General features: G+C 44.1%; 1 protein-coding gene across 3 annotated transcripts in view; it reads right to left on the bottom strand.

Annotated features, from left to right (window-relative positions):
- Positions 1-23,639, bottom strand: part of ICE2 (interactor of little elongation complex ELL subunit 2) — a 126,323-nt gene that overhangs the window by 34,873 nt on the left and 67,811 nt on the right. The window contains exons 9-13 of one of the 3 annotated variants that reach the window (XM_088446183.1): positions 22,400-22,640; positions 21,812-22,294; positions 21,310-21,479; positions 14,618-14,747; positions 1,581-1,761 (exon numbers count right to left, since the gene is read on the bottom strand). In XM_088446183.1, the coding sequence (XP_088302309.1) occupies positions 1,661-1,761; positions 14,618-14,747; positions 21,310-21,479; positions 21,812-22,294; positions 22,400-22,640 (1,125 nt within the window). In that variant the 3' untranslated portion in view covers positions 1,581-1,660. Of the gene's footprint in view, positions 1-1,580; positions 1,762-14,617; positions 14,748-21,309; positions 21,480-21,811; positions 22,295-22,399; positions 22,641-23,639 lie in introns of those variants that run through there. The other 2 variants (XM_088446182.1, XM_088446184.1) reach the window with 2 other exon arrangements.

Here is a 23,639-nt window from a genome sequence, read left to right as displayed (position 1 = left end):
TGGCCGATAGTCAAGAATGACCGGGACTTATCAGTGTTTAGAAAGACGAGGATTAGGCCGTGTTATAGAAGAGGAAAGAACACCAAGGATTGGGTGGTTCGTTCAGATGTAACGGAACTGAATAAGTCGTCCCAAGTTTGCAGACCCACCAATGGTTGCTTTAAGTGCTTAGGATGTAAAACATGTGGTTATATGTTGACGGGAAAAAATTTTTTTATCACCCACAGTCGGGAGAAAAATATGAGATACGACACCGTCTGACTTGTACCAGCACCTTTGTCGTATATTTTATCAAATGTCCTTGTGGACTTTGCTATGTAGGGAAAAACGTGCGTTCCTTTAAGGAGCACATGGCCCTACATAGGTCAGCTATTAGATCAGCAATCAGTGGGAGGAGGTCTGAACAACCTGTTGCCAGGCACTTTTTGGAAGCTAGGCATAATCTCTCTAGTTTAAAATATATGGCAATAGATCAAGCCTTAGATGATGGGAGGAGTGACAGGAATAAAAGGCTACTTATGTTGGAATCTAAATGGATTCATTACTTAGATACTGTCAGACCCAAAGGTCTGAATGATCAGCTGAATTATGGTATCTTTCATTAAAATGTAGCTTTGATGTAATTAAGTTTATAATAGTTACTATCTATCCTAGTAGTTTGTCTTTGTAACATTAATGAGTATCAAATTTTGGGTATACTCTGATTGAATCTCCTTAACACATGTACTGGTAGTTTTATAATATGTAGTTTGCATATTTTTCATGTCTTGTATAGTTTGTGTTTGTTTTATGTAATCACGTGGTGTTGTTTCATGTCTCCCTCGACAGGCGTCGGGTCTCCTTGGTAACGATGACGTCAGTGGTGTGCAGACACGCTTCCAGGACGGGACGCACGCGGGACGGGACGCGGCCGATGGGACCCGGCGCGAGTCTAGGGAAGACAGCGGGTATTTAAGGTAAGAATATGCACTTATTTGGTTTATGTATGTGCAGCAGCCTGACGACGGGCAATAAAGCCCGAAACGTTGCAGCAATGATCTTGTGATGGGATTATTTATTTCGAAGACCGTCGAGTGCAGCGCTTGGTTGACTATATGTATATGTATATGTATATATATATATATATATATATGTATATATATATATATATATATATATATACACACACACACACACACACACACACACTGTGCCTTTGATTGTAGAAGGGTTGTCCGAACTTGTCTCGACAAAGGCTCTCTTATGAACTGAAACGTCTATTTGTTCTATGTGGACTAACTAAACGGTTTTGATTTTTGACTTACATACTGTACAAATATATATATATATATATATATATATATATATATATATATATATATACACATATACATACACACACACACATAATACATACAGATAACAGACATACATACAAATAGTACATACATACATGCATATATACATACAAACAAATAGAGCTTCAGGCGTCATTCCCATATAAATTAATGTAAAGTCCAGGTGTCCTCCGTAGAAGCACTAACAGCAGGGCTCCAATTCACTGAACAGACTGACGGCACTGTCACAAAAGGTCACACAATCGCAGGACGGATGCTTCAACGTTTTGATGTTTATTACATCGTCATCAGGATACAGATAATGATAAAAACATGTACTTATTTTATACCCCCACCACGTGCTCATCTGTGGTTTCTGGGTCCAGCCGGGGTGCGCCCGCCGATGACGTCACCGACGCGACCAGTTGCCACAGCAAGTGTGTAACTAAAATAGAATAAAACATAGAATCAGTGCGGTACAGTTGATAACATCTTAAATATACACAAAAAAAAGAGTATTATAATGACCAGAGGACAGTTGAATTAAGCACATTAGAATCTAAACAAATGCAGACGAACATGGTAAGTATCTGACAAGGACCTTGTCAGATACTTACCATGTCACTCTATTAATAAATAAAGATCCTGGTGCATATAACTAAGCTCTGGATAGTGATAAATTGGAGAGTGATAACTACCAGCCACTCAGCTCCTGTCATTTTTCAAACACAGCCTGTAAGATGACAGTTAGGAGCTGAGTGGCTGTTAGTTTATCCTTTCTACGTAGTAAATCTAAGGGGACAAAAAGTATAACCAGATACACCAAGGACTCCCTGACTCAAATAGAGGTCAGTTATGCAATCGATCTTGATAACTTAGTACCTCATACCCGAATGAACATGGTCATTAATATGGACCCAATAGAGAGCACGCAGAGCCCCCCATATTACATACAGAACTTATAGTCTATTAATCATTTGTCCATGTGGATTGAGAGTTATGTGGGCAAAATTGACAGAACGTTACGTGACCGGATGGCACTCCATCGGTCAGCAATTAGAGCGGCCCTTGTGTTTGGGACCAGTGACCAATCGGTGCCAGGCACTTAATGGAGGCGGGCCATAATCTCTCTACCCCCAGATATATCATTATTGATCAAATACCTACATCTGCCAGAGGTAATAGATCACAGAGGTTATTGCAGTGTGAATCACGTTGGATTTATAGACCGGGTACCTTATATCCAAAGGGGCTGAATGACAGCCTGGGTTTACATAGTTTTTTATGACGTTGATATGCCATGGTTCCTAATTTTGCTGTTACCCCCCTGTCGAAACCCATGCCTCTTATGACATTTGTCTGTTTGACAGTATACGCATATATATGAAAATATTTCAGTTCGATCTTCTCACTTAATTCTCACATATTTTTCTCAGACTTTTTTGATGTCTCTACGGACGTCTGTCTGGGAGACATCGTCAGTTGATGTGATTTACTTGTTTTGTGAGAGACTTGATATTATGTGACAGTGACAACTGGGTATACAATATTAGGCGATTCCACCTGATGCTGGTTTTAGATAGTGTCTAGTGTAGTCGATGTAATGAGTTCTGTATGCAATATGGGGGCTCTGCGTGCTCTCTATTGGGTCCATATAAATGACCATGTTTATTTTGGTATGAGGTACTAAATTATCAAGATCGATTGCAGTATTGACCTTTATTTGAGTCAGGGTGTCCTTAGTGTATCTGGTTATACTTTTTGTCCCCTTAGATGTACTATGAAAACAGGATATTTATTTGTTAATAGAATGACATGAAGCTAGACAAGTTCCTTTTCAGTTAGTTACTTACCATGTTTGTCTGCAAATGTTTCAATTCTAATGTGTTTAAATTAACTGTCCTCTGGTCATTATAATACTGTTATGTATATATAAGGTGTTATCAACTGTACCACACTGATTCTATGTTTTAATCTATTTTGTTTTAGTTACACACTGTTGCTGTGGCGACGGGTCGTTGCCGGTGACGTCAGGTGATGTCTTGATAAAAGAGGGGAAGCTCTGAAACGATGACCTATAAAGTTGGTGTAGCTGCATTTATTTGGCTGATATCCCGGAGTGCCGTCCATATGTTTGCCTACTTCATATTATTGTGGAAGGGAACCTGGGTCCGTTGCGGCTGAATTTGAAGGCGTGGCAGGCATTTTTGCACGTACATATTATATTACTTTTCTTACTATGGCGGTGCCCTGGGACAGCTTAGCTGGGCCAGTTTGGGGGGGTGCTACGCTCTGGATTTGAACCCTAGCATGTTAGGGACCTACCCTAAAGAGGTTACCTGGATAAGGTGGGTAGGCCCATAACCTTGGCCATCACTTAGGACACTGCCAGCACCGCAGCATTGCCATTCCACATACTGAGGACACAGTCAGCAACACCTGCACTGCCGACACAGTCAGCAAACCTGCATTAAAGTCACCGCTGGTACCCCCGCACTGCCGACATCACTGGTACCCTTCACTGAGGACACTGCCATTCCTTGTACTGCCAACAAACCTGCACTGAAGACACCGCCAGCAACCCCTGTACTGCCAACAAACATGCACTGAAGACACCGCTGGCACCCCCGCACTGCCGACATCGCTGGTACCCTTCACTGAGGACACTGCCAGCACTGCAATCCCATGTACTTCGGACACCGTCAGCAACCCCCGCATTGCCGACACTTCCACACTGAGGACACCACCGGCACCCCTGCACTGCCGACACTGTCAGTACACATGCAAAGAGGACACCGCTGGCACCCCTGCTTTTCCGACACCACCGGCACCCTGCACTAAGGACACTGCAGCACCCCTGGACTACTGCACCACAGATTGAGAACTCCGTCAGCGACCCCGCACTGCCGCTACTCCCACACCGAGAGCATCCCTGCACAGAAGACACTGTCAGCACTCCTGCACTAAGGACACCGCTGGCACCCCCGCTCTGCCGACACTACCGGCACTATGCACTCCAGTGGCAAACGCACGATTTCCAGAGGTGGGTTTTCAAATTCTTGATTTTAGAGTAAGTGTGGCCAGTCAATGAAGAGGGCAGAATTAGTACTTAACCAGCTTTAATAAGTGTATTGTGTGTATTAATTCCAGCATATACAGGACCAGTGATCACAATAAGCCATTAGATACGGCAGTAGGGCCATCCTTCCTGAGCTGAACGTATTTATTTTAGATGTGGGCACCATTCCAGACTATTGGAGCAAGTCCAGGAGTCTGGGGGAGCAGCAGAAGAACCTAGCACTGCCCTGGACATACTGTATATGTACATATTGGGCTCTATAGCAGTGCATCTGTAACAGTGCATGTTTTCCAGATCTTGTAGTTGGTGCACAAGTTATTTATTACTGGCTGATACATGTTAAAATGTCCACAGGTGGTGCTAATTATTTCATTTGTGATACTGAGAAGAACATGTAGCACAGTAACAATCTATTATATTACTATTTCTATTGTGGTCATGGTGTGGGCTGGGGAGGGGGGTTTCCAAGCGTTTGCCTATGCACTCAAGACACTGCCAAGGCCCCCACTTTGCCAACACCACCACACTGCCAACACTGACGACACTTCCATATTGAGTCCACCACTGGCACTCTCGCATTGAGGACACCGCCAGCACCCCGCACTGCCGTCGCAGTAAGTGCACTATTGGTGTATCCAACCCACACTGTATAACACACTGTATATGTGTTGGAACTTGGAAGCTGAACTGCCACATGTTAGTGCCGCCCACTGTGTCACTTAGCTTAGTCAGCCAGCTAGCTGGATGCAACCTTTTGGCCTTTTCTAGATGGAAAAAATAATATTGTGAGGTGGTCAAAATTGATTGGAAATGACTGGAAATAAATGTTATTGAGGTTAATAATACTGTAGGAACAAAAAATATGAGATATGGTAAGAACTTACCCTTGTTATCTCTATTTCTACGAAGTCCATAGGGTTCCACAGGATACCTTGGGGGGTATAGGTGATGACGTCAGGCACGGACACCACAGAGTAAAATTTTCAGCCTCCCAGGATGCACCAGGGTCCCTCTCCTATACCCCCCACCCCCAAGCCAAGGCAATTCAGTTTCGTAACAAGCCATAGGCCGGAGGAGGAGAACAAAGAGAGAGAAGAAAGTCTGGAACACACAAGAATCACATTCTCACCAGAAGGAGACGGAGAAACCGGTGACCAGATCAAAGCCCATCTGCAGTACAGGTGCGACAGGGCGGGAGTCCTGTGGAACCCTATGGACTTCGTAGAAATAAAGATAACAAGGGTAAGTTCTTACCATAGCTCATATTTTCTACTTCAGGGTCCATAGGGTATCCACAGGATACCTTGGGGATGTCCCAAAGCAGTATCCTTTAAGGGTGGGGACGCTCCTGTGCTGTAAGGACAATACGCCGCCCGAAGGAAGCATCCTGAGAGGCGAAGGCATCAAAAGCATAATACCTTACAAAAATATGGACAGATGACCACGTGGCTGCCAATCACCGCTGAACCGCCATGTCGAGGACCCACATACCTAGTGGAAGAGCTTTAATAGAGGATGGAACAGGAAGACCTGTGAATCCATCCTGCCAAAGTTAGCGTAGTGGCAGGCCAACCCTTTTTATGGAAACCAGAAAGGACAAAACCGAGAGTCTGATTTCCTAAATGGACTGGTATGGTCAACTTAAATTCTTAGAGCCCGTACCACATCCAAAGAGGCCTCACCAGCAGACAAGACTGGGGAGGTAAAGGCCGGTACTATAATTTCCTCATTGATGTGGAAACTAGACACCACCGTAGGTAAAAAAACCAGGGCAAGTGCAAAGCACTGCCCTGTTCCTAGGAAAGATGAGAAAAAAAAAAGGAGGTCTACATGACAGAGCCTCCCATTCTGAGATCCTACTGGCCAAATCAATGGCCAGAAGGAATACAGTCCTAGCCGTAAGCCATTTGAAATCCACTGAGCCCAGTGGATCAAATAGCGGTCCTCAGAGAGCCCTAAGAACCACAGCCAAATCCCAAGGAGCCACAGGTGGAACAAAGGGATGCTGAATATAAAGTACACCCTGCACAAAGGTGCGGACATCAGGAAGAGTAGCAATCCTACGATGAAACCATACTAACAGGGCAGAAACCTGCACCCTCAGGTAAGCAAGGCGAAGACCGTTATCTAAGCCCACCTGTAGGAAAGCCAACACTCTGGATATCCGGAATACCCGAGGAGCCTAGCCTCTAGGGCGACACAACTGAAAGAAAGTATACCATACCTAATGGTAAAATCTTGCAGATAAAAGCTTCCAAGCTCTTAGCATGGACAGAACCCCTATTAACTATAGAGCTGGAAAAACTCCTAGACCTTAAGAGGGCAGTCTCCACTGCCACACCGTCAAGGACAGACAACCCAGGTCTGGGGATCAGCCAGGATCCTGAGACAACAGGTCCGGGCGTAGAGGCAACAGCTTCGGAGTGTTAACTGAGAGGCTCCGAAGATCTGAGTAATAGTGCCATCTGGCCCACGCTGGAGCTATCAGCAGGAGCGTGCCTCCTTCCTGCTATTACTGGAGGAAGAAGGGATAACGGAGGGACGAGGTACACAACTTGGAAGGTCCACTGGACCTACATACATCTACCAAAAGAGTCTCATCTCTGAAAGGCTCCACTTGTTCACCAGAAGATTGAACACCTCCTGATGAAGAGGACATTTCCCTGAATGCACGTCTTGACGGCTGAGAAAGCCTGCTTTCCATCTGAGGATTCCTGAAAGAATACTGCCGATGACGGCAGGGATATAGCCTTCCACCCAAGCCAGAATTCGGGACACCACTGTTGGTGTCGCCTGACTTCGGGAACTTCCTAGGTGGTTTACATAAGCCATCATGATGGCGTTGTCAGCCTGTACCTGCACGGTATTTCCGTGGAGGACCTGTCCTGCATGCTGGAGAACCTTGAATACTGCTCAGAGTTCTCAGATGTTTATGGGAAGCGCAAAAACTACTGGTGTCCACCTGCCCTGGAACAAGTGTGGACCCGTCACTGCTTCCCAGCCACGGATACTGGCGTCCGTCGTCAGAAGGATCCGGTCCGCAATCCCAAAGGGGGTGCCCCTTGTTTAGGTGAGCTTTCCGCAGCCACCAGGCCAGAGAGAGACAAACCTCCGGGGAAAGCACTATTGACTTTATCCTATGGGACAACCCATCCGGAGAGGATCAATTTTTTCCAGAGGTTTAGAGTGAAACCGGGTACTCTATACCATGTCGAACAGCGAACCCAGGAACCACATTGCCAAGTGAATAGACACTCGGCGACTCTGCAGGCAACTGCGTACCTTTGCCTGTAATGCAGAGATCTTTTCCTCAATCACAAAGATTCTCAGATGTTGGGATATGGAGCATCCTCTGTGAAGAATCAGAGAGGACCGTGAGGCGCGGAGGCCAGACCACGGGGCAATGCCAGACACTGGAAATGCTTATCGACCACTGCAAACCTGAAGAAAACACTGGTGTGCTAAGAAAAGAGGGATATTCAGGTATCACCCTGAATATATCCAACGACACCACAAAATTCCCAGGCTCCATTGAATGATGGAATGCAGGGTCCCCCTCCTGAACCGAGGAACCCTTAAGAATTTGTTTAAGGATTCGAGGTTGACACCAGAAAGAGGATGGAGTAATACCTCGTTCCCCTTTGGGACAACGGAATAGGTACTATAACTCCTGCCTGGAGCATAGAGTGTAACACCCTCAAAAATTACAGGGCCTTGTCTTGAATTGACAGAAGACCTGTAACGAAAAACCGTCTGGGAGGCTTTTACCGGGAGGAGAGGACATACCTTCAGACACCAGCACTGGGCGAACTGGAGAAGCCGGCCTCCTACTCTGGGGTCCCCCGAGAGGAGGCCCGTCCAGTGAGGCTGAAGGCTTATAGTCTAACTTGGGAGTAGGACATCTTGTACTCCAAGCCTGTTCTTATGGCTGAGCAGATTTCCTGGCTACTGACTGTCTTGGAAAGCTGTACTTTAGACTTACCCTCACAGGGCCGAAAAGACGAAGCCCCAGACCCCGATAGGACTGTAGCCGATGGCAGACACGCAGACGTAGCTGCTGCCTGCGGGGCCACAATTGCGTCCAGATGAGGGCCAAACAGGACCTGTCCCGTTAAAGGCAAAGCATTCCAAATGGAATCTGCGTCCGCTTTCCAAGAGCGCATCCACAGGGAGCGGCGAGCTGCTACTGCTGTCGAGGAGTTTCTGGAAAGGAGTAGGCTATATGTAATACTGTCTCATTTTGAACGTGGCTAAGTCTCTGAGAATTTGCCACTATCCACCTGCTCTGCTGGAGAGTCAGTGTGCAGAGATCCAGTTACCTACCCAGCGCTCCATGGCTCTGGCCCCCCAGCACACGGCCACGGCCATAGCCGGCCTGGAAGCCCCTCCAGCAAGGGAATAATTGGATTTTAGATATATTTGCACCTTGAAATCTGGAACCTCCTTCAAGGAGGACCTGGTGGGCATGGTCAACGTAGCACTCCTCACTAGGCGTGTAACATGAGAATCTACCCGTAAAGGTAACTCCCATTCGGAAATGTAATTATCCGCAAAGGGGTATGCAAAAAGGTCAACCGTTTTTGAGGCTGGAACCGCTTACCCGGATTTTCCACACCTCCTCTAAATGATCCACCTGACCAGATAGAGGAATTACAGTGGCAACACCCTTATCCTTAAAGAAGGCATATTTGGATTTAGCCACGGGGGATATGTAATAACCAAAGCCGCACGTACTGCCCGTATAAGGCCAGGTATATAGACTTTAGACCCAGACTGCGCCTCCTTTGCACTAAGGGGCTCGTGTCTGATAAAGTCAATAATGTCACCGTCATCAGACGTCATGTCCTTATTATCCTTAGCCGTCTGAGACCCGAAAGGCCGTTTAGAAGGCCGAAATGGTGACTCCCCCTGTAAAACGTCCATCAGGTGCTATACCATTTGGACAATAAATTCACCCACACAGGCTCTTGCGAGACCTGGGGGGCGAAAAACAGGATACACTGGGGTACCATCAACTGCCCAGGGACCCCTGCATGTGATGAGACCACCACTCACTGCGATAACCCCTATGGGGAAACGCAGGGGGAGTGGCCCACAAGGTTTGTAAGCATCTTTAGCCAGCCGAAGACAGTCCCTTTTTGTGCAGGCACAGTGACAGAAATGGGGCATGATATATAATACAACATGCCCTCCATAAACCCTCAGCGTCTACATATCCCTCCGCTAACTGCACATTATATCTGTACATTATAGCTGGAAGAGGATATCCTCGCTCACTTTCCGACATGAGGAATGTGAATGGAGCGTATGTGACCTCCCACACAGAAAAAACATGTTTACTGTGAGGTAATAAACACCCTGCAACACCGCACCGCAATGGCTGTAGCAGAAGAACAGGGATAGGAAAATCGCTGACAGACAGAAATGAAAGTACAGACAAACAGCGCTAGCATTTAAGTCACATACAATGCAAAGATAACATCCTGCATTACAAGCACTGCGATCAACTACACAGACCAGAACCTGGTAGGAAACAGTGCTGCATACACTGACCTTAATTGAAGGAGAGGTATGCGGGGGACCAGGACCGCAATGGCACCTGTATCAGCTTCCAGCAGCGTATGCCATCCCCAGCACATGCAGAGAGAAAATGGCCACCGAGGAGCAGAGAGGAGGCGGGCCCGGGGGAGGAGCGCTGACACAGCCCGCTCAGACCGCTGTGGAATAACACTGTGCAGCGGGGGAGACGCTGGCTGTGAGACAGGGAAGGCGTTCTCCCCTGGCCTGCTATTAACCCCTGGGACGCCTCGCTGTACCGCACATGCTGCGGTCCGCTGTCCCTGGTGGTCTATTGGAAGGCGCAGGATCAGTACCTGGCCCCATGCGCAGCCGGTCCCCAGGGAGCCCCCTGCCTGGGGACTAAAAAGGACTGTGTTACCGGCGGGTGCCCACCGCGGGACCCCGCCGCTTACCTTGTCCCCCGTACATCCGGCCACAGTCCAGGTAGCCAGGGTCACCGCTAGCTGTGACCCCAGCTACCTACTAGCATCCCCGGATCGGTACCGGCGTTCTGGTACCGGCGGGGTGTAGGAGCGACAGCATGGACGTCAATACTGACTGTCCATGCTGTAAGGCTCATCTTGTGCAGCCACAGCTGCACTCTGAAGAAATCTTCTGGGGCTATTACAGCCCCCTCTGTGAATGTGATCCGACCTCTGGCCGGACACCCACGAAAACTGAATTGCCTTGGCTTGGGGGTGGGGTATAGGAGAGGGACCCTGGTGCATCCTTGGAGGCTGAAAATTTAACTCTGTGGTGTCCGTGCCTGACGTCATCACCTATACCCCCCAAGGTATCCTGTGGATACCCTATGGACCCTGAAGTAGAAACAGGCCCATTTTATGTGATTTTAGCTGTTTTTATGAATTTTAAGAAAAAAATCCAGATCCAAAACCGAAAAACAAAACACCAAGGAAAAAAAAATCCAAAACCAGATTCAGATCCAAAACCAGGGGAGATCCAGATCCAAATCCAAAACACGAGGGTCGGCGCACACCTCTACTATTGATATTAAGCCAGGCTTACTATGAATCTGAATATGTTCAAACTTGCTATCTGCATCCATGAGGAGAGATTCATCTGATTTGGAATCAGGCCCATAAAGATGGCAACTATACTGGGATGCAAAAATGCAGCACAAATTTTATTTATACTTGCTCATGCATGAGCTTACACAACTAGATGGTGTCAACAGTGGCGACCAAACTTTTTTGTCTACCTCCTTGGTTGCTGGACCGCACTATGGAACGCACAGAGGCTACTTCCGGTTCATTCCTTTGTCAGCCCCTGAAGGGTAAAACCGATTGGATGAATCTTATACACAGTGGAGACCCTGAATGCCGGGAAACAGCTGCACAAGGAACTGGAAGTAGTTGCTGTGCATTTCATAGTGCGATCCAGCAACCAGGAAGTACACAGTCATCCTGGTATCAGAGCAACAGAAGCTCTTGGGTGTGTTTACACTGTACATCTGACAAATTTTGAATGCTTCTATCTCCGAAGTTTGCTTTACACCGTTACAGGTCCTACGTCCTTTGAAGAACTTAGGACTGTGGATGGGGAAGTTTGTCACACTTTTTGTGAGGCCTGCCTAATGCTGGCCATACACGCTACAATTATCGGGGCGATCCGCCTCATATCGGCGGATCGCCCCAATAATTGTAGCGTGTGGGGGGGCGACCAAGGGTTAAATATTGCTCGGTCGGGCATGCCGGATTGTCCAGCATGCCCGTCCGATGCGATATTTCCCAGTAAACTGTCGGCCGCATTGGGCAGTGTATGCCCAGATGCCACCGACAGACAGACAGACATTTCCTGTGTTCCTTACTACAGAAGGAACAGGGAAATATCTCCTCTCCCGGGGGCGGAGAAATCTCACAGTGTATGCCGGCGACATCTGCGGCTGGCAGCCGGCCAGATAAAATGTCTGTCGGTCTGACAGACATTTTATCTGGCCGTGTATGCCCAGCATAAGGAGTGGTTTGTTGGAGGATGATGTGTAAACATTCTTAAAATCCCGGGCAACGCCGGGTACTCCAGCTAGTGTGTATTAGTTTTTGGGTGCAGGGCTGAGCTATACAATATACAAGCAGACAATCCACTCAATGCAGCCCAAAATAAGCTACCTAAACAAATGGAAACCAACACTCCATGGAAAATGCAAAAAATTCATTTTTACTGTGTCATCATAAAAACAGCCATAGTCATATGCAAATATGTCGCAATACTTATCAATCCTTTTGGATGTTCATTATTAATTTGCTGGTTTCAAAGCCATATAACAGACAAAGTCCCAGTCCCGACAGCTGTTTCGGTGCCTGTACCCCTTTTGACTAGTGAGACTAAGGAACGACATGAACAACTAGACATAATGATTGCTAAATTTGTTGATAGAGGATACCCCCTGAATGAATTAATTCAAGCCAAACAAAAAGCCTTATCTGTTATCGTAACCACCTATTGCAGCCTGTTAAGAAATCCCCAGATCAGAATGTTATTACTTGGGTTAACAGGTTTAGTACCAGCAGCAAAAGCAGTAATTGAAAGTCCAAACAACTTTGGCCGCTGATACAGTCTGATACAGATGTAGCGAACTCTCGAATTCACCCTTGCTGCACTAGGGGTCACAACCTTAGGGATTATTTAGTAAAAAATATTACAGGTGTCTCTCGTGTTTCCCACACTAATTTTTTTCAGCGGAAAAATGGATGCTTTAAATGCACTGGGTGTCTTACCTGTCGTTATATGGTCACAGGCGATAGTTTTCTGCATCCATGTTCAGGAAAGAAGTTTAAGATTTTTCATGCTCTAACCTCGTTTTGTGGTATATCTTCTGTCTTGCCCATGTGGGCTACACATTACGTGGGCAAGACAGAGAGGCAATTCAAGGAGCGAATGACCCAACATCGGTCTGCGATCAGGGCAGCGATTGCCTGTGGCTCCAGTAATTAAACACATGTGTTACATGCGGGATTCACTAGTTTAATCCCTAGGATATATTATGGCATTTTTATTTATTCGTATGTATATAATTTTTTGTAATCATTCCAACAGTATTCAATACCATATTCATGTTTTTTGTGGCTGTTATATGTGTTTTTTATCCCGAATTATGTGGTTCTGCGGTTTGTGCACATTGGCTCCCGTCTTCTAGATGGTTGCCATGGTCACATCCTAACGAACTACATCATCGGTGCGGCAGAGATGCTTACTTGTGACGTCTACGGGGGCGCGGCATTGGGCACAAGCGTGTTTCCGTGGATCACCGGAAGTGCGGCAGGCGTTTCTTGTTTGCGGGGAGGAGGAAGTTTGTTGTCTGGTCAGGTATTTAAGTGTATTTGTATGTATTCTTACATTGTATGTCAGTGTCTTGAGAAAGGAGGTTCGACCTCCGAAACGTTGATCTGAGTGCCGCCTTCCTGGACATATATTTAGTAATATCATGCAATGGGGCTAATTTATCATTAGCCGGTAGTGGTCTAGTGGAATTGCCTTTATTAGTAATCATAATTTTTTGTTTATATTTTAGGAACATATTTATATGGATAATCCTATACATAGGATATTAATATTTGAATATTATGTATTTGGTTTCATGTATTTATTGTGGATTTTGTTCACTTTTTTATAAGGCTGCTATTGGTGCCAAGTATATCTGTTATATGTATTATTATGTTTATGATCCCGAGTGTTGCTGTCCCTGATGCTCTGTGTCACGGTGGGGCTATCAGTTGTTGATTGCCTTCTGTTGTCATGGTGATCGGGACTGACTAAATAGAAAAAAATCCCATAGTGTAGTTTTAGTTTGTCAAAGGTTATGACATCACTTCCGGTTAGACGGAACCATTCAGCTACGTCCGGTGTAGCCGGGGAAGCTGTTTGGGTTCCGTCTTGTCCGTGACGTCAGATCCGGCCAGGCGGAACTTCGTTGCTGACCACAGTGCGGTGGGGAAGCGGCGTGTGTTCCGCTGTCCATGGAGAGACATCTGGTCCTGCCGGGTTTTGTCAGATTTCAGGTGTGTGCACAGGTGATTGTTTTCACCATTAGGTAGTTGGGTATTTATATGGCCTCTGCTGACCTATTCAGTGTGGCTGACCCTTGATGAAGGTGGTAACACCGAAACAGCTGTTGGGGCTGGGAGCTATCACTATGCTTGAGACTGCACTACATTGATAAGTATCGATATACCACTGAATATTCTGATATGCAGTTTGATGGCATTTTTTCTATTATAAAATAAACTGAATAATTTTTGCTACAAGGCTGGTGTGCTGGTCTATCTTGCCTGTTCCTATGGATGCAGCTAAGTGTTTATATATATATATATATATATATATATATGTGTATATATATATATATATATATATATATATATATTCTACACATCTATAGATGAGTATCGTCCCTAGGACCCCATGGGGCCTTAATTAGTCTCTGCCTTCAGCATCTCTTCATTGAGGTGCTTCAAGTGCTCAGGGAATTTGCATTCATGAATAATGTATAAAGTGCAGTGGACAATAAAAATTCCTATATATGTGAAAATTGCTTTGTACCACTTATCTGTACATTGTTGCCGCCTAGAAAGTTAACCATTTACTATAATTGTACCAGCATTTTCTGCTCATAGTATTCAGTTTTAAAAGATAGGGATACTTAACTCACCAACATAAAGCAAACATTTAGAGTGTAGAAGACTTTCAGTCCACAAGCGGCAGCTGTCACTCTCAGTCAGTGACTCCACACCATAACAAGTTTGGTAATCCATCTTGGTGAGCAGAAATACAGGTATCTGCTGAAATAAGAAGACAGATAGATAAGCACCCAAATACAGATCCCCACGTGAAAGCTACTTGTAGGTAGAAAGATTTTGTTAACATTTTCCCAAAGAGAGAAACAGCCCTGTGTCCCTACAAACACTTTCTAGAGACACAGGGCAGAAACCATTTTCCTCCTAAATAGAAAACAAAAATCACATGGCCGCTAACAGAGGGCAGAGAGTATTGGTATTAGTATTATTTTTTATTTATATTGCAAAAGAAAAAGTTAAAAGTGAACTCTAGGTACTGCTCTGTGGCAGCATAAGTGTGTCGGGTATATATCACAGGTAATAAAAAAAACATGTCTGTCTGTATATAGTGTTCACTCTAGCACCCTGCAACTGTCACCACCTCTTTCGTGCCTGGGGTGTCGCGCTCTGCTCTGGTGAATCTAGCACACTCTAGTCTGTACCTGAGCAGTCGGTTGCATCAGATGAGTGTGCTAGACACACATGAGGTCTGGGAGGTATACATACATACATACATACACACACATACTTTATAAATACAGGAATATTGAAAGCAAATTAGTTGTAGTGCAGAAATGACATTTATTGCAGCGAGTCTGAATGGGAGTCACCACATATGAGAGATATCAAGATAGAGAGGGGAGGACAACGCTACTGAATAAGAGTATTTAAAAACCTTAAAAATAAAACAGTGTAAAGGTAGTAATCACATAGGAGTGCGGTGGTATGACCAAATGTACACAATTGTATTATATTTTTAAACATAATGTTAATTCTGAAATATATTGAACATAAAACACTACTAATAATACTTCATATTGAGGTTCTGAGGAAGCAGCGTTATTCAGCAAACATGTTAGGCTACCCAGAGACTATTTACCACCAGAGTTAGCTGGATATTCCCTGAACATATATTTTGCAGCGAGGTGGGGGGGGCAAATATACTGGCATCACTACTGTTTTCGGCTGATTGGTCACTAATACACCAGTCTCCGTACCAGCTTTACCACATCTCAGTCCATAATATTGTGGCAGCACAGGCTGCATAGGAATAAGCTATTTACATTCTGTAGCCACCTATTAGACCACACTGTGTATAATACACGAGTGCTAACCAGATCTACATTATGTAGACAAAAGTGATTGGACACTGACCGCAAATACAGTAGATGAACAAGATTTTATTGACATCAGCACTTTGTAGGTCCACCACGTGCAGTGATGACTGCAGACACACCTCTTCTTGGTAAACTGCAGACACCCCTTTTGTCCACAAGTTCCTGGACAACAGCAGGCGGTATATTTTGCCATTTCACCTTAAGTAGTGACCAACTGTGACACTGAAGGTCGAGTCAGCCTAGAACACACCCATTGCTCCAATTCGTCCCAGAGGTTCTCAATGGGGTTAAGATCTGGACTCTGAGCTGGCCAGTCCATCCGGGTTACCGAATTTTCTGTATACCAGTCCAACGTCGCCCTGGAAACATGGACAGGTGGCATTGTTGTCCTGATAAAAATATTTGTGGTTTCCGTAGTGTTCTTGTCGAAACCGCCGTTTGGAACTCGTGTACAATGGTATGCATTTCGCTTGCGTGGGGGTGTCCAATCACATAGTGTACATCTCCTACTTGTAAAACACTCTTTAATTATCTGACCCCAAAGAGACTGCAAACTTATTGTGAAACAAATAGACTTTCAGTTGACTGTCATATGAATTGGGAACAAATTCATAGCATTTGTATTGCTGGATGCCATGACGATTATTTTATTCTACAAGTTTTTATTGAACTTTTAACTGTGTAAACACACACACACACATATATATATTAGGGATGTGCAGGCTCGGTTCTACTCGGTTCCGTTCGGTTCTTTTTACCGAACCTTATTGGCTATCCAAAACTCGTGACAGCTGAAACCCAATAAGATCCGGTAAAAAGAACCGAACGGAACCGAGTAGAACCGAGCCTGCACATCCCTAATATATATATATATATATATATATATATATATATATATATATATAAAAATATATATATATATATATATATATATATATATATATAAAAATATCAGATTATTAAATATTATTAAGTTGTGTACATTTGGTCATACCTCCGGCAACAATTACATTGTTTTATTCTGAGTTCTACACAAATGTATTAAATACTCCTATTCAGTAAAATATTGGCACCTAATCGCACATTTTCTCCCCTCTACCTTTATTTATATTGTGCCAGGTGTCCGTTGCACTGTACAGAGATGAATGAAAATGGTAAGGCTGGATACACACTGGAGCGACGGGCATTCGTTCCGACATCGGAATGAATGCCCATGAACAGTGATTGTGTGTCCACACTGGACGACTTTAATGAACGACAGAACGATCACCGTTACATCATTCATTAACAATGCACTGGCCTCTAGCAATATCGCTATGTTTGATGTGCAGCACATCAAACCTGGCGACCATGGCTAGCGAGAGCAGGAGCGTGCAATCGCCAGTACACACTGAGTGATGTAGGCGATATATCGTTACGAAACTGCATATTGGCCCAACATCGCTCCAGTGTATACCCGGCTTTATACATCAGTACATGTGATAATGTAGGAGAACAGTTAACTACAAAGCTACAGCCAAAGGAGGTGTGGAATATACGAAGTGAAGGGTAGGTTAGAGTGACACACTATGGCTAGTGAAAGTAGTCATAAGAGAGACAAGGTATAGGAAGTCCGCACTTAATGAGCCTGTACCCTTTATACATTCTATTCACCTCCTCACAAAGTACACTCTTGACAACTTTTCTCTCTCTCCAAGTATATTGAAGATTGACTTCCAATGTTCTTGGACAGATCAATAAAGGTGCACACACACGTATCAATTTTGTAACCAACGATTTTCTGTCAGATTTTCCCTTGAAAAAGTGAACGATTTTTTGAAGTGTAATGAACGATGTTTACAACGATGAACGAAAAATTTTCCTTCCCTTAATGAAAATCGTTATGTTTGACAGTTTGAAATGAACGATGAACTACAAACGAGAGCACGCTTGAACGATTATCGTTCATCGTTATAACTCAGAATCTGAACGATTGAACGATAACAACGTCATTAATGACAAATCGTTCAAAAAAATCGTTAAGTGTGTATGCACCTTTAGATATTTCAATGAAAATGTACTCCGTAATCTTTCCCCAAAAAAAATCACCACTGCTTAAAGCCTCAACTGAAGCAGAGAATATTTTCTTCTTAATTCTAATATTATACACCTTGACTAATGGGCTAAATCCTCTTCTATGGAGATAGACAGGGAAAAAGCTCATGCCCCCCAGAAGGTATTAAATCGGACTCCTCCTGATATTTATTGTCTTAATTCTCAAACTGGTTCTGAAAAATATACACACATACAAGGGAGGTATATATGGGGCTGCCATAGAGTTTTTCAAAGAAAATTAAAAATTGTGTAATAATTTACTTATTTTCCAGACTCCATGGCATGAATTTATTTATTGATGAATAATTATTATTATGTAACTTCAGAATTAGCTTCATCAAGGAGATCAGTCTCATATACACATGGAGGGTAGGCGGAGCACCCAGACGCGCAAAACCCTTCTTAGGGACTGCGTCTGAGTCGGGGGGAGGAGCTGCCTGGGAAGCGCCTACCTCCTCTAGGCTGCGTTAACCAGCTGGGTACACTGGCCTCCTGGCAACAGAAGCATCTGCCAACGATCGCCGGCGTCAGACAATAAGTCCCTGGCTGGTGTAGTGAGGACGCTGACAATCCCGGTCCCTGACAGCAGCGGCTTCTGGTGCGTCTCCGACACCAAAAGCAAGGCCTGCCGTGCTCGATTCCTCATAAGAATCGCCTTACCTGACATATCCGAACATCCGGTGCAGTCTGGGTCATTGCTGCTAGTTAAGCTCAGCCGCCATCTGCCGAAATCACCAGCACAATTACTGATGTTACGGCCCGGCGATGGTAGATGGAGTCGCATTATCTACGTCTTAATACAGACACTGAGTACTGCTGACTCAAACAAAAGAAAATAAAATAAAACATAAAATAAAAGCTTAGGACTGCCAGAGCAATTCGCTGTTACAAAGGTGCGTCTTGATCCTGCCACAACAAACGAACAACTGAAGTCCTATGGCTAGGGACGGGGTATACATGGGGAAGGACCTAGGGCATTCTGGGAGCAGAAGCTTTAACAGTTTAGTGCCTGGTCTTCCAACCATAATATCCCCTTGGTATCCCTATGGATCCCTATGGACCTCGAAGAAGAAAAGGCAATGTTGGCTGTGCCAGAACATTAGAGAAGCAAGGGGTTTTATTCAACAGAATTTGAATGCTGAGGGCCATCTCCTTCAAAGTCTGTTTGTAGAGTTCTTTCTTTTACAAAAACAATCTTGTATTTTGTAACCACCAGCTTTCATGATATCCTGCTCTGATCCTGAGTCATTGGCCACATGTATCCAAACTTTCTGTTCTGCCAGTGCATATTTCTGGAGTAGCTCACATCAAAAGTAGTGAAAAAAAAAAAAAAGTCAGCTACATTTCCTTGATATGGTCTGGTGTACTTTCTACCAAGACGATATGTCCTCATTTTTTAAATTGCCGTCTTGGGCCCTGATTGTGGATGCAGATCGAGTGATTGTTTTCCATTGCGAATGTGTATAAGCCATACTGCGCGTGCGCAGCATTTGCATTTTGATTGTCACACAGAGGAATCCATCGCAAAGTGAGTGACAGGCTGTCAGCGTTTGGGGGTGGTGATGGGGGGGTCGTAATAATGCAGGCGTATCTGTCTGAGCGCCGTTTCTTGGGCGCACATAAATTAGATACTGCACTTGCATATGCAGCACGAGAGGATGCGAGGAGACTTGCAGTGTTTGCAACTGGTCAGACTTGATGTAAATGCAGCGTGACTGGCTGATGTACATCGATGTTTTCGCAGAAAAGGGACAATGGACGCATATGAGAAGGCAGCAGTGGGCGTATTCATGTCGGCTGTGTTTTGGCAGGCATTAGCATATTTTAGCAACTGCGATCCGTAGGCGATTGCTTATGTGTCTGCTGCTGAATCTGGCCCTTGAAGAAGCAGAGGAAGGAAATGCAGACAGTCTAATTGAGATAGTTGTTAACTTGTTTTCTGATCAAGATAGAAAGGTGAAATAGTGAACTCTAGGACACACTGTGATAGTGTTGGGTGACAGGCTACTCCTCTCTCCACCTTAGGAATGACTAATTTGTGTGTAGTCTGCAGGAGTCCAGTTACTGATGAGTCAAAAGGAAAAGAAGCAATCTGACAGCCTGACCCAGGGTTAAAATGTTATCTAGACACCCAAAGTTGTTCATTCCCAGAGAGTCAATTCACAGATTTAGGGTGATCCTACCCTTTCAGGGAGTCTCCCTGTCCACAGAAACCAGATGCAAGTATATGTGCGTTACCTTCTGTATTTTAACTTTATTGGGTCAATCCAATTCTGTGCGATGATCTCGCCAGAGCGAGTCATCGCGGCAGTGACCGCACTTTACAGCAGCCTGAATTTGCCAAATTTTGCTTGCAGCCCCATAGGGCAGCGAGCAAAGTTTGGCTAATTCAGGGTCGAGTCGGGGTGCGATGTGCCGGTCCGTTGCCGGCGTTTTAACGCCGTTTTAACGGCACATCGCACCCTTTGCACGGAATAGGATTGAAGTCTCCAATTTGAACAAAATTTTATGCCTATTACATTCATTGTACGTCGGTTTGTTATTGTTTTAAACTTAAGTATTGTGGATATCATTCCATTTTAAATCATACGTTTAACAATGTTCTGAGAGTGTGTTCTATATTCTCATGTGTTGAATGTTAACGATACGTAATGTTTCCTAGACACTCTACCCTCTCATTATCTCTGATGTACATAACTTGTGGAAATTTACTGTGAAGTAAAGAAAGAATTGAAGACCTTCCTGAGAATCAAATCTTGGATATGGCGCAGACATTAATAAATGCGTAATATGAAAGGGAGGTATTAATCATTTTTTTTTAAGCTTTTCTTAGAATGACTGATGGGCCGTTGGTGATCCTTTCCCCTACTTCCTTCCATTATCCCCTTTTCACACTGCATATTATTTGTGTTATCTTTTTTTTATTTATATGTGCGTTATCTTGGATTTTGCAGCAATGTGTAAAAATTGCTAGTAACAGACTTACCAAATGTTACCAGGTTTTTGAAAAAGAAAAAAAAAAAAAAATCATAAATTTTAGACAGACCAGGTGGTTAATTATTTAACCTTTGTCGCACATGTGTCACAACATTCTCAGATGAGACCTTATTGTGACAAAGTAGAGACTGCAGGGCCCAGCATTACCCTGCTTCATCAGTGGGCCACCTCAAAGGCAGAGCTTTGGACACAAGCTACTCAACAGCGCCCTGATAATCTGAGAACACAGGGGGAAAAAAAAGACAATTAAGATAAGGAGGAGCCCTGTGATATACCTTCTAGGGGTATACTATTTTTTCTGTCTCTCTCAGTAGAAGAGGATTGAACCCGTTAATCAGAGCGATTAGTTACGTTTGTACCTTTTTGAATCTTTTTTTCATTGAGCTGGTCTTTGCTCTGTCAACAGTGCTCTTAACTAGCAGGAGCAAATCATCAAGACTAAAGAGTTTATATATAGAGTTTCCTGTAGCTGGCACTTTGTAGGCAGCCTCATCCTCTTTGAATGCCAGGAGATCACTAGACAGCAAGACTAAAGAAAATACAGAAAACAGAGTAAATTTAAATTTTTTTTTTTTTTTTTTATGAAAACAAAGGTCACAAAATGAAAGCATGTAGGACTATATGCTATTACATATTGATCACTATATCTATAATTATTCCTTATCCATATAATTCACTATTACTGTAGGGTTACAAGAAATCAGAATGAAGACCCATTAACAGAATAGAGCTTTTTACAGCGTAAGAAAATTTACCAGAGGGTAAGTACATATGGTGAAGGAGTAGCTGTAATTATGTTAAGGAAATAGCAAATGTAAGGATTGTTTTATGGACAGCAAGTAATCAGGTAGTGGCACTTACACTTTTTGTTATCCCCGGGGTAATGAGCATCCACTTTCCTCTGAGTTTCAAGGAATGTATCAGAGACTGAGGGTGCAGTTTGCTGGAAATGGGCTGTGTTTTGTGAGGGCTGCTCATTTCTCTCTGTGTTTGTTATGCTGGCCTGTTCCATCTTCACTGCTGGTTTCAGAAGTTGTGTTTGCATCTTCAGTATCTGTCCCACTTTGTCAACATCTTTGGAAATCTTTCTAGCAGACTTCCTGGGTAGCTGCTGTGGGGACATTGGTGTATTGGGCACTGAATGGGTGCTCATCTCATTGCAGAACTTGCTCTTTTTACAATCAATATCAATCACAAGTCTGTCGTCATCATCTGAGTCATTCTCAGTAGTGCTCGTGGCTTGGTTAGGCAATGGTTTGGAGCTTGTCCCCATCATCTCAGTGTCAGAGCTCAGATAAGACTTTTCTCCACTGCTCTCTTCCTTTTCTTTTACATTTATTTCATCTGAATCAAAAAATGCCAAATTAAAAAAAAAAAAAAAAAAAAACCTGTGTCGGTCCATAGAGACTGGACATTACTCAAAAATGTTAGCATTGCTGATACTCTTACCTAATTTAGTGGTCTTTCTGTTGTTAATAATCTGCTTCTCTATCTTCAATTTGTCTAGTAGGGTATTTTTTCGTGATTGGTGCATGGACTCTGGAGACTTGAAGTCAGAATCTGCAGAATTTGAGTTTGTATCATCTTCAATGGATCCAAAGGTTTCCAGTTCCGTCACGTCATTCTCAAAATTCACTTCATTGCTGTCACAGTGAACTCTCCTATTTGCAAACTCCCGTTCAGGCGGAGACTGAAAAATAAGACAAAAGATAACAAACAGGCTGGGTTAATTTTAAAAATATGGAAGAGTGATGAATAATTAATTTGATTTCATATTAACATTTAATCCTGACGTAATTTGGAACTTGTAAAATGATCACAGATCTCAAGATAAATGTTAAAACAGGATTTAGGTACTTACTGATAAATCCCTTTCTCCGATTCCACAGGGGACACTGGAGTCTCAGTACAGTGGGGTATAGATGTGGGATAACCGGGAGCTGGCACTTTAATAAATCTGAATAGTAGCTAGCTCCTCCCCTTCTATACCTCCCTACAGGTCAGTCTTAAGAAACTGTGCCCGAGGAGAGCTGGAAAATAGAATAATAGAGAAGAAAAGCTAGAACATACATGAACAAACAAGCAAATATGCAAACAAATCAAGCAGACCTTGAAGAAAAATGACTGTCCAAACCAGGAAGAACAATAACTAATGCAGGTGGAACAACACCGGGTGGGCATCCAGTATCCCCTGTGGAATCGGAGATAGGGATTTATCGCTAAGTACCAAAATCCTGTTTTCTCCTTCATCCACTAGGGGACACTGGAGTCTCAGTACAGTGGGGACGTCCCAGAGCTCACATCCCATGCGAGAGAGCGCTGACAACCCTGCAAAACAGCACAGCCATACTGTGAAGCAGATGCCGCAAACGTGTCTTAACGGTAAAACTACGCAAAAGTATGTCGGCCTGACCAAGTGGCCGCCCGACAAAGCTGGGTCAGGGAAACACAGCGGGCAGCCACCCACGAAGAACCCACCGAGCGCGTAGAATGCGCTGTGATTGAAGTAGGTTGTTTTGATGCAGCCAGATGGATTTGTCTGACAATCAGACAAGCCTATCTAGAAATAGTTGCCTTAGAAGCCGTCCAGCCCGGACGCACCATATCATATCGAAAAGTGTATCCGACTTCCGGAGGGATGCACTCCTATCAACATAAATCCGAAGAGCCCAGACAACGTCTAGGGATC

Source organism: Taudactylus pleione, unplaced genomic scaffold (assembly GCF_031769625.1).
Source record: "Taudactylus pleione unplaced genomic scaffold, aTauple2 ptg000019l, whole genome shotgun sequence".
Taxonomy (NCBI): domain Eukaryota; kingdom Metazoa; phylum Chordata; class Amphibia; order Anura; family Myobatrachidae; genus Taudactylus; species Taudactylus pleione.
This window is presented reverse-complemented; position numbering and strand designations above follow the sequence as displayed.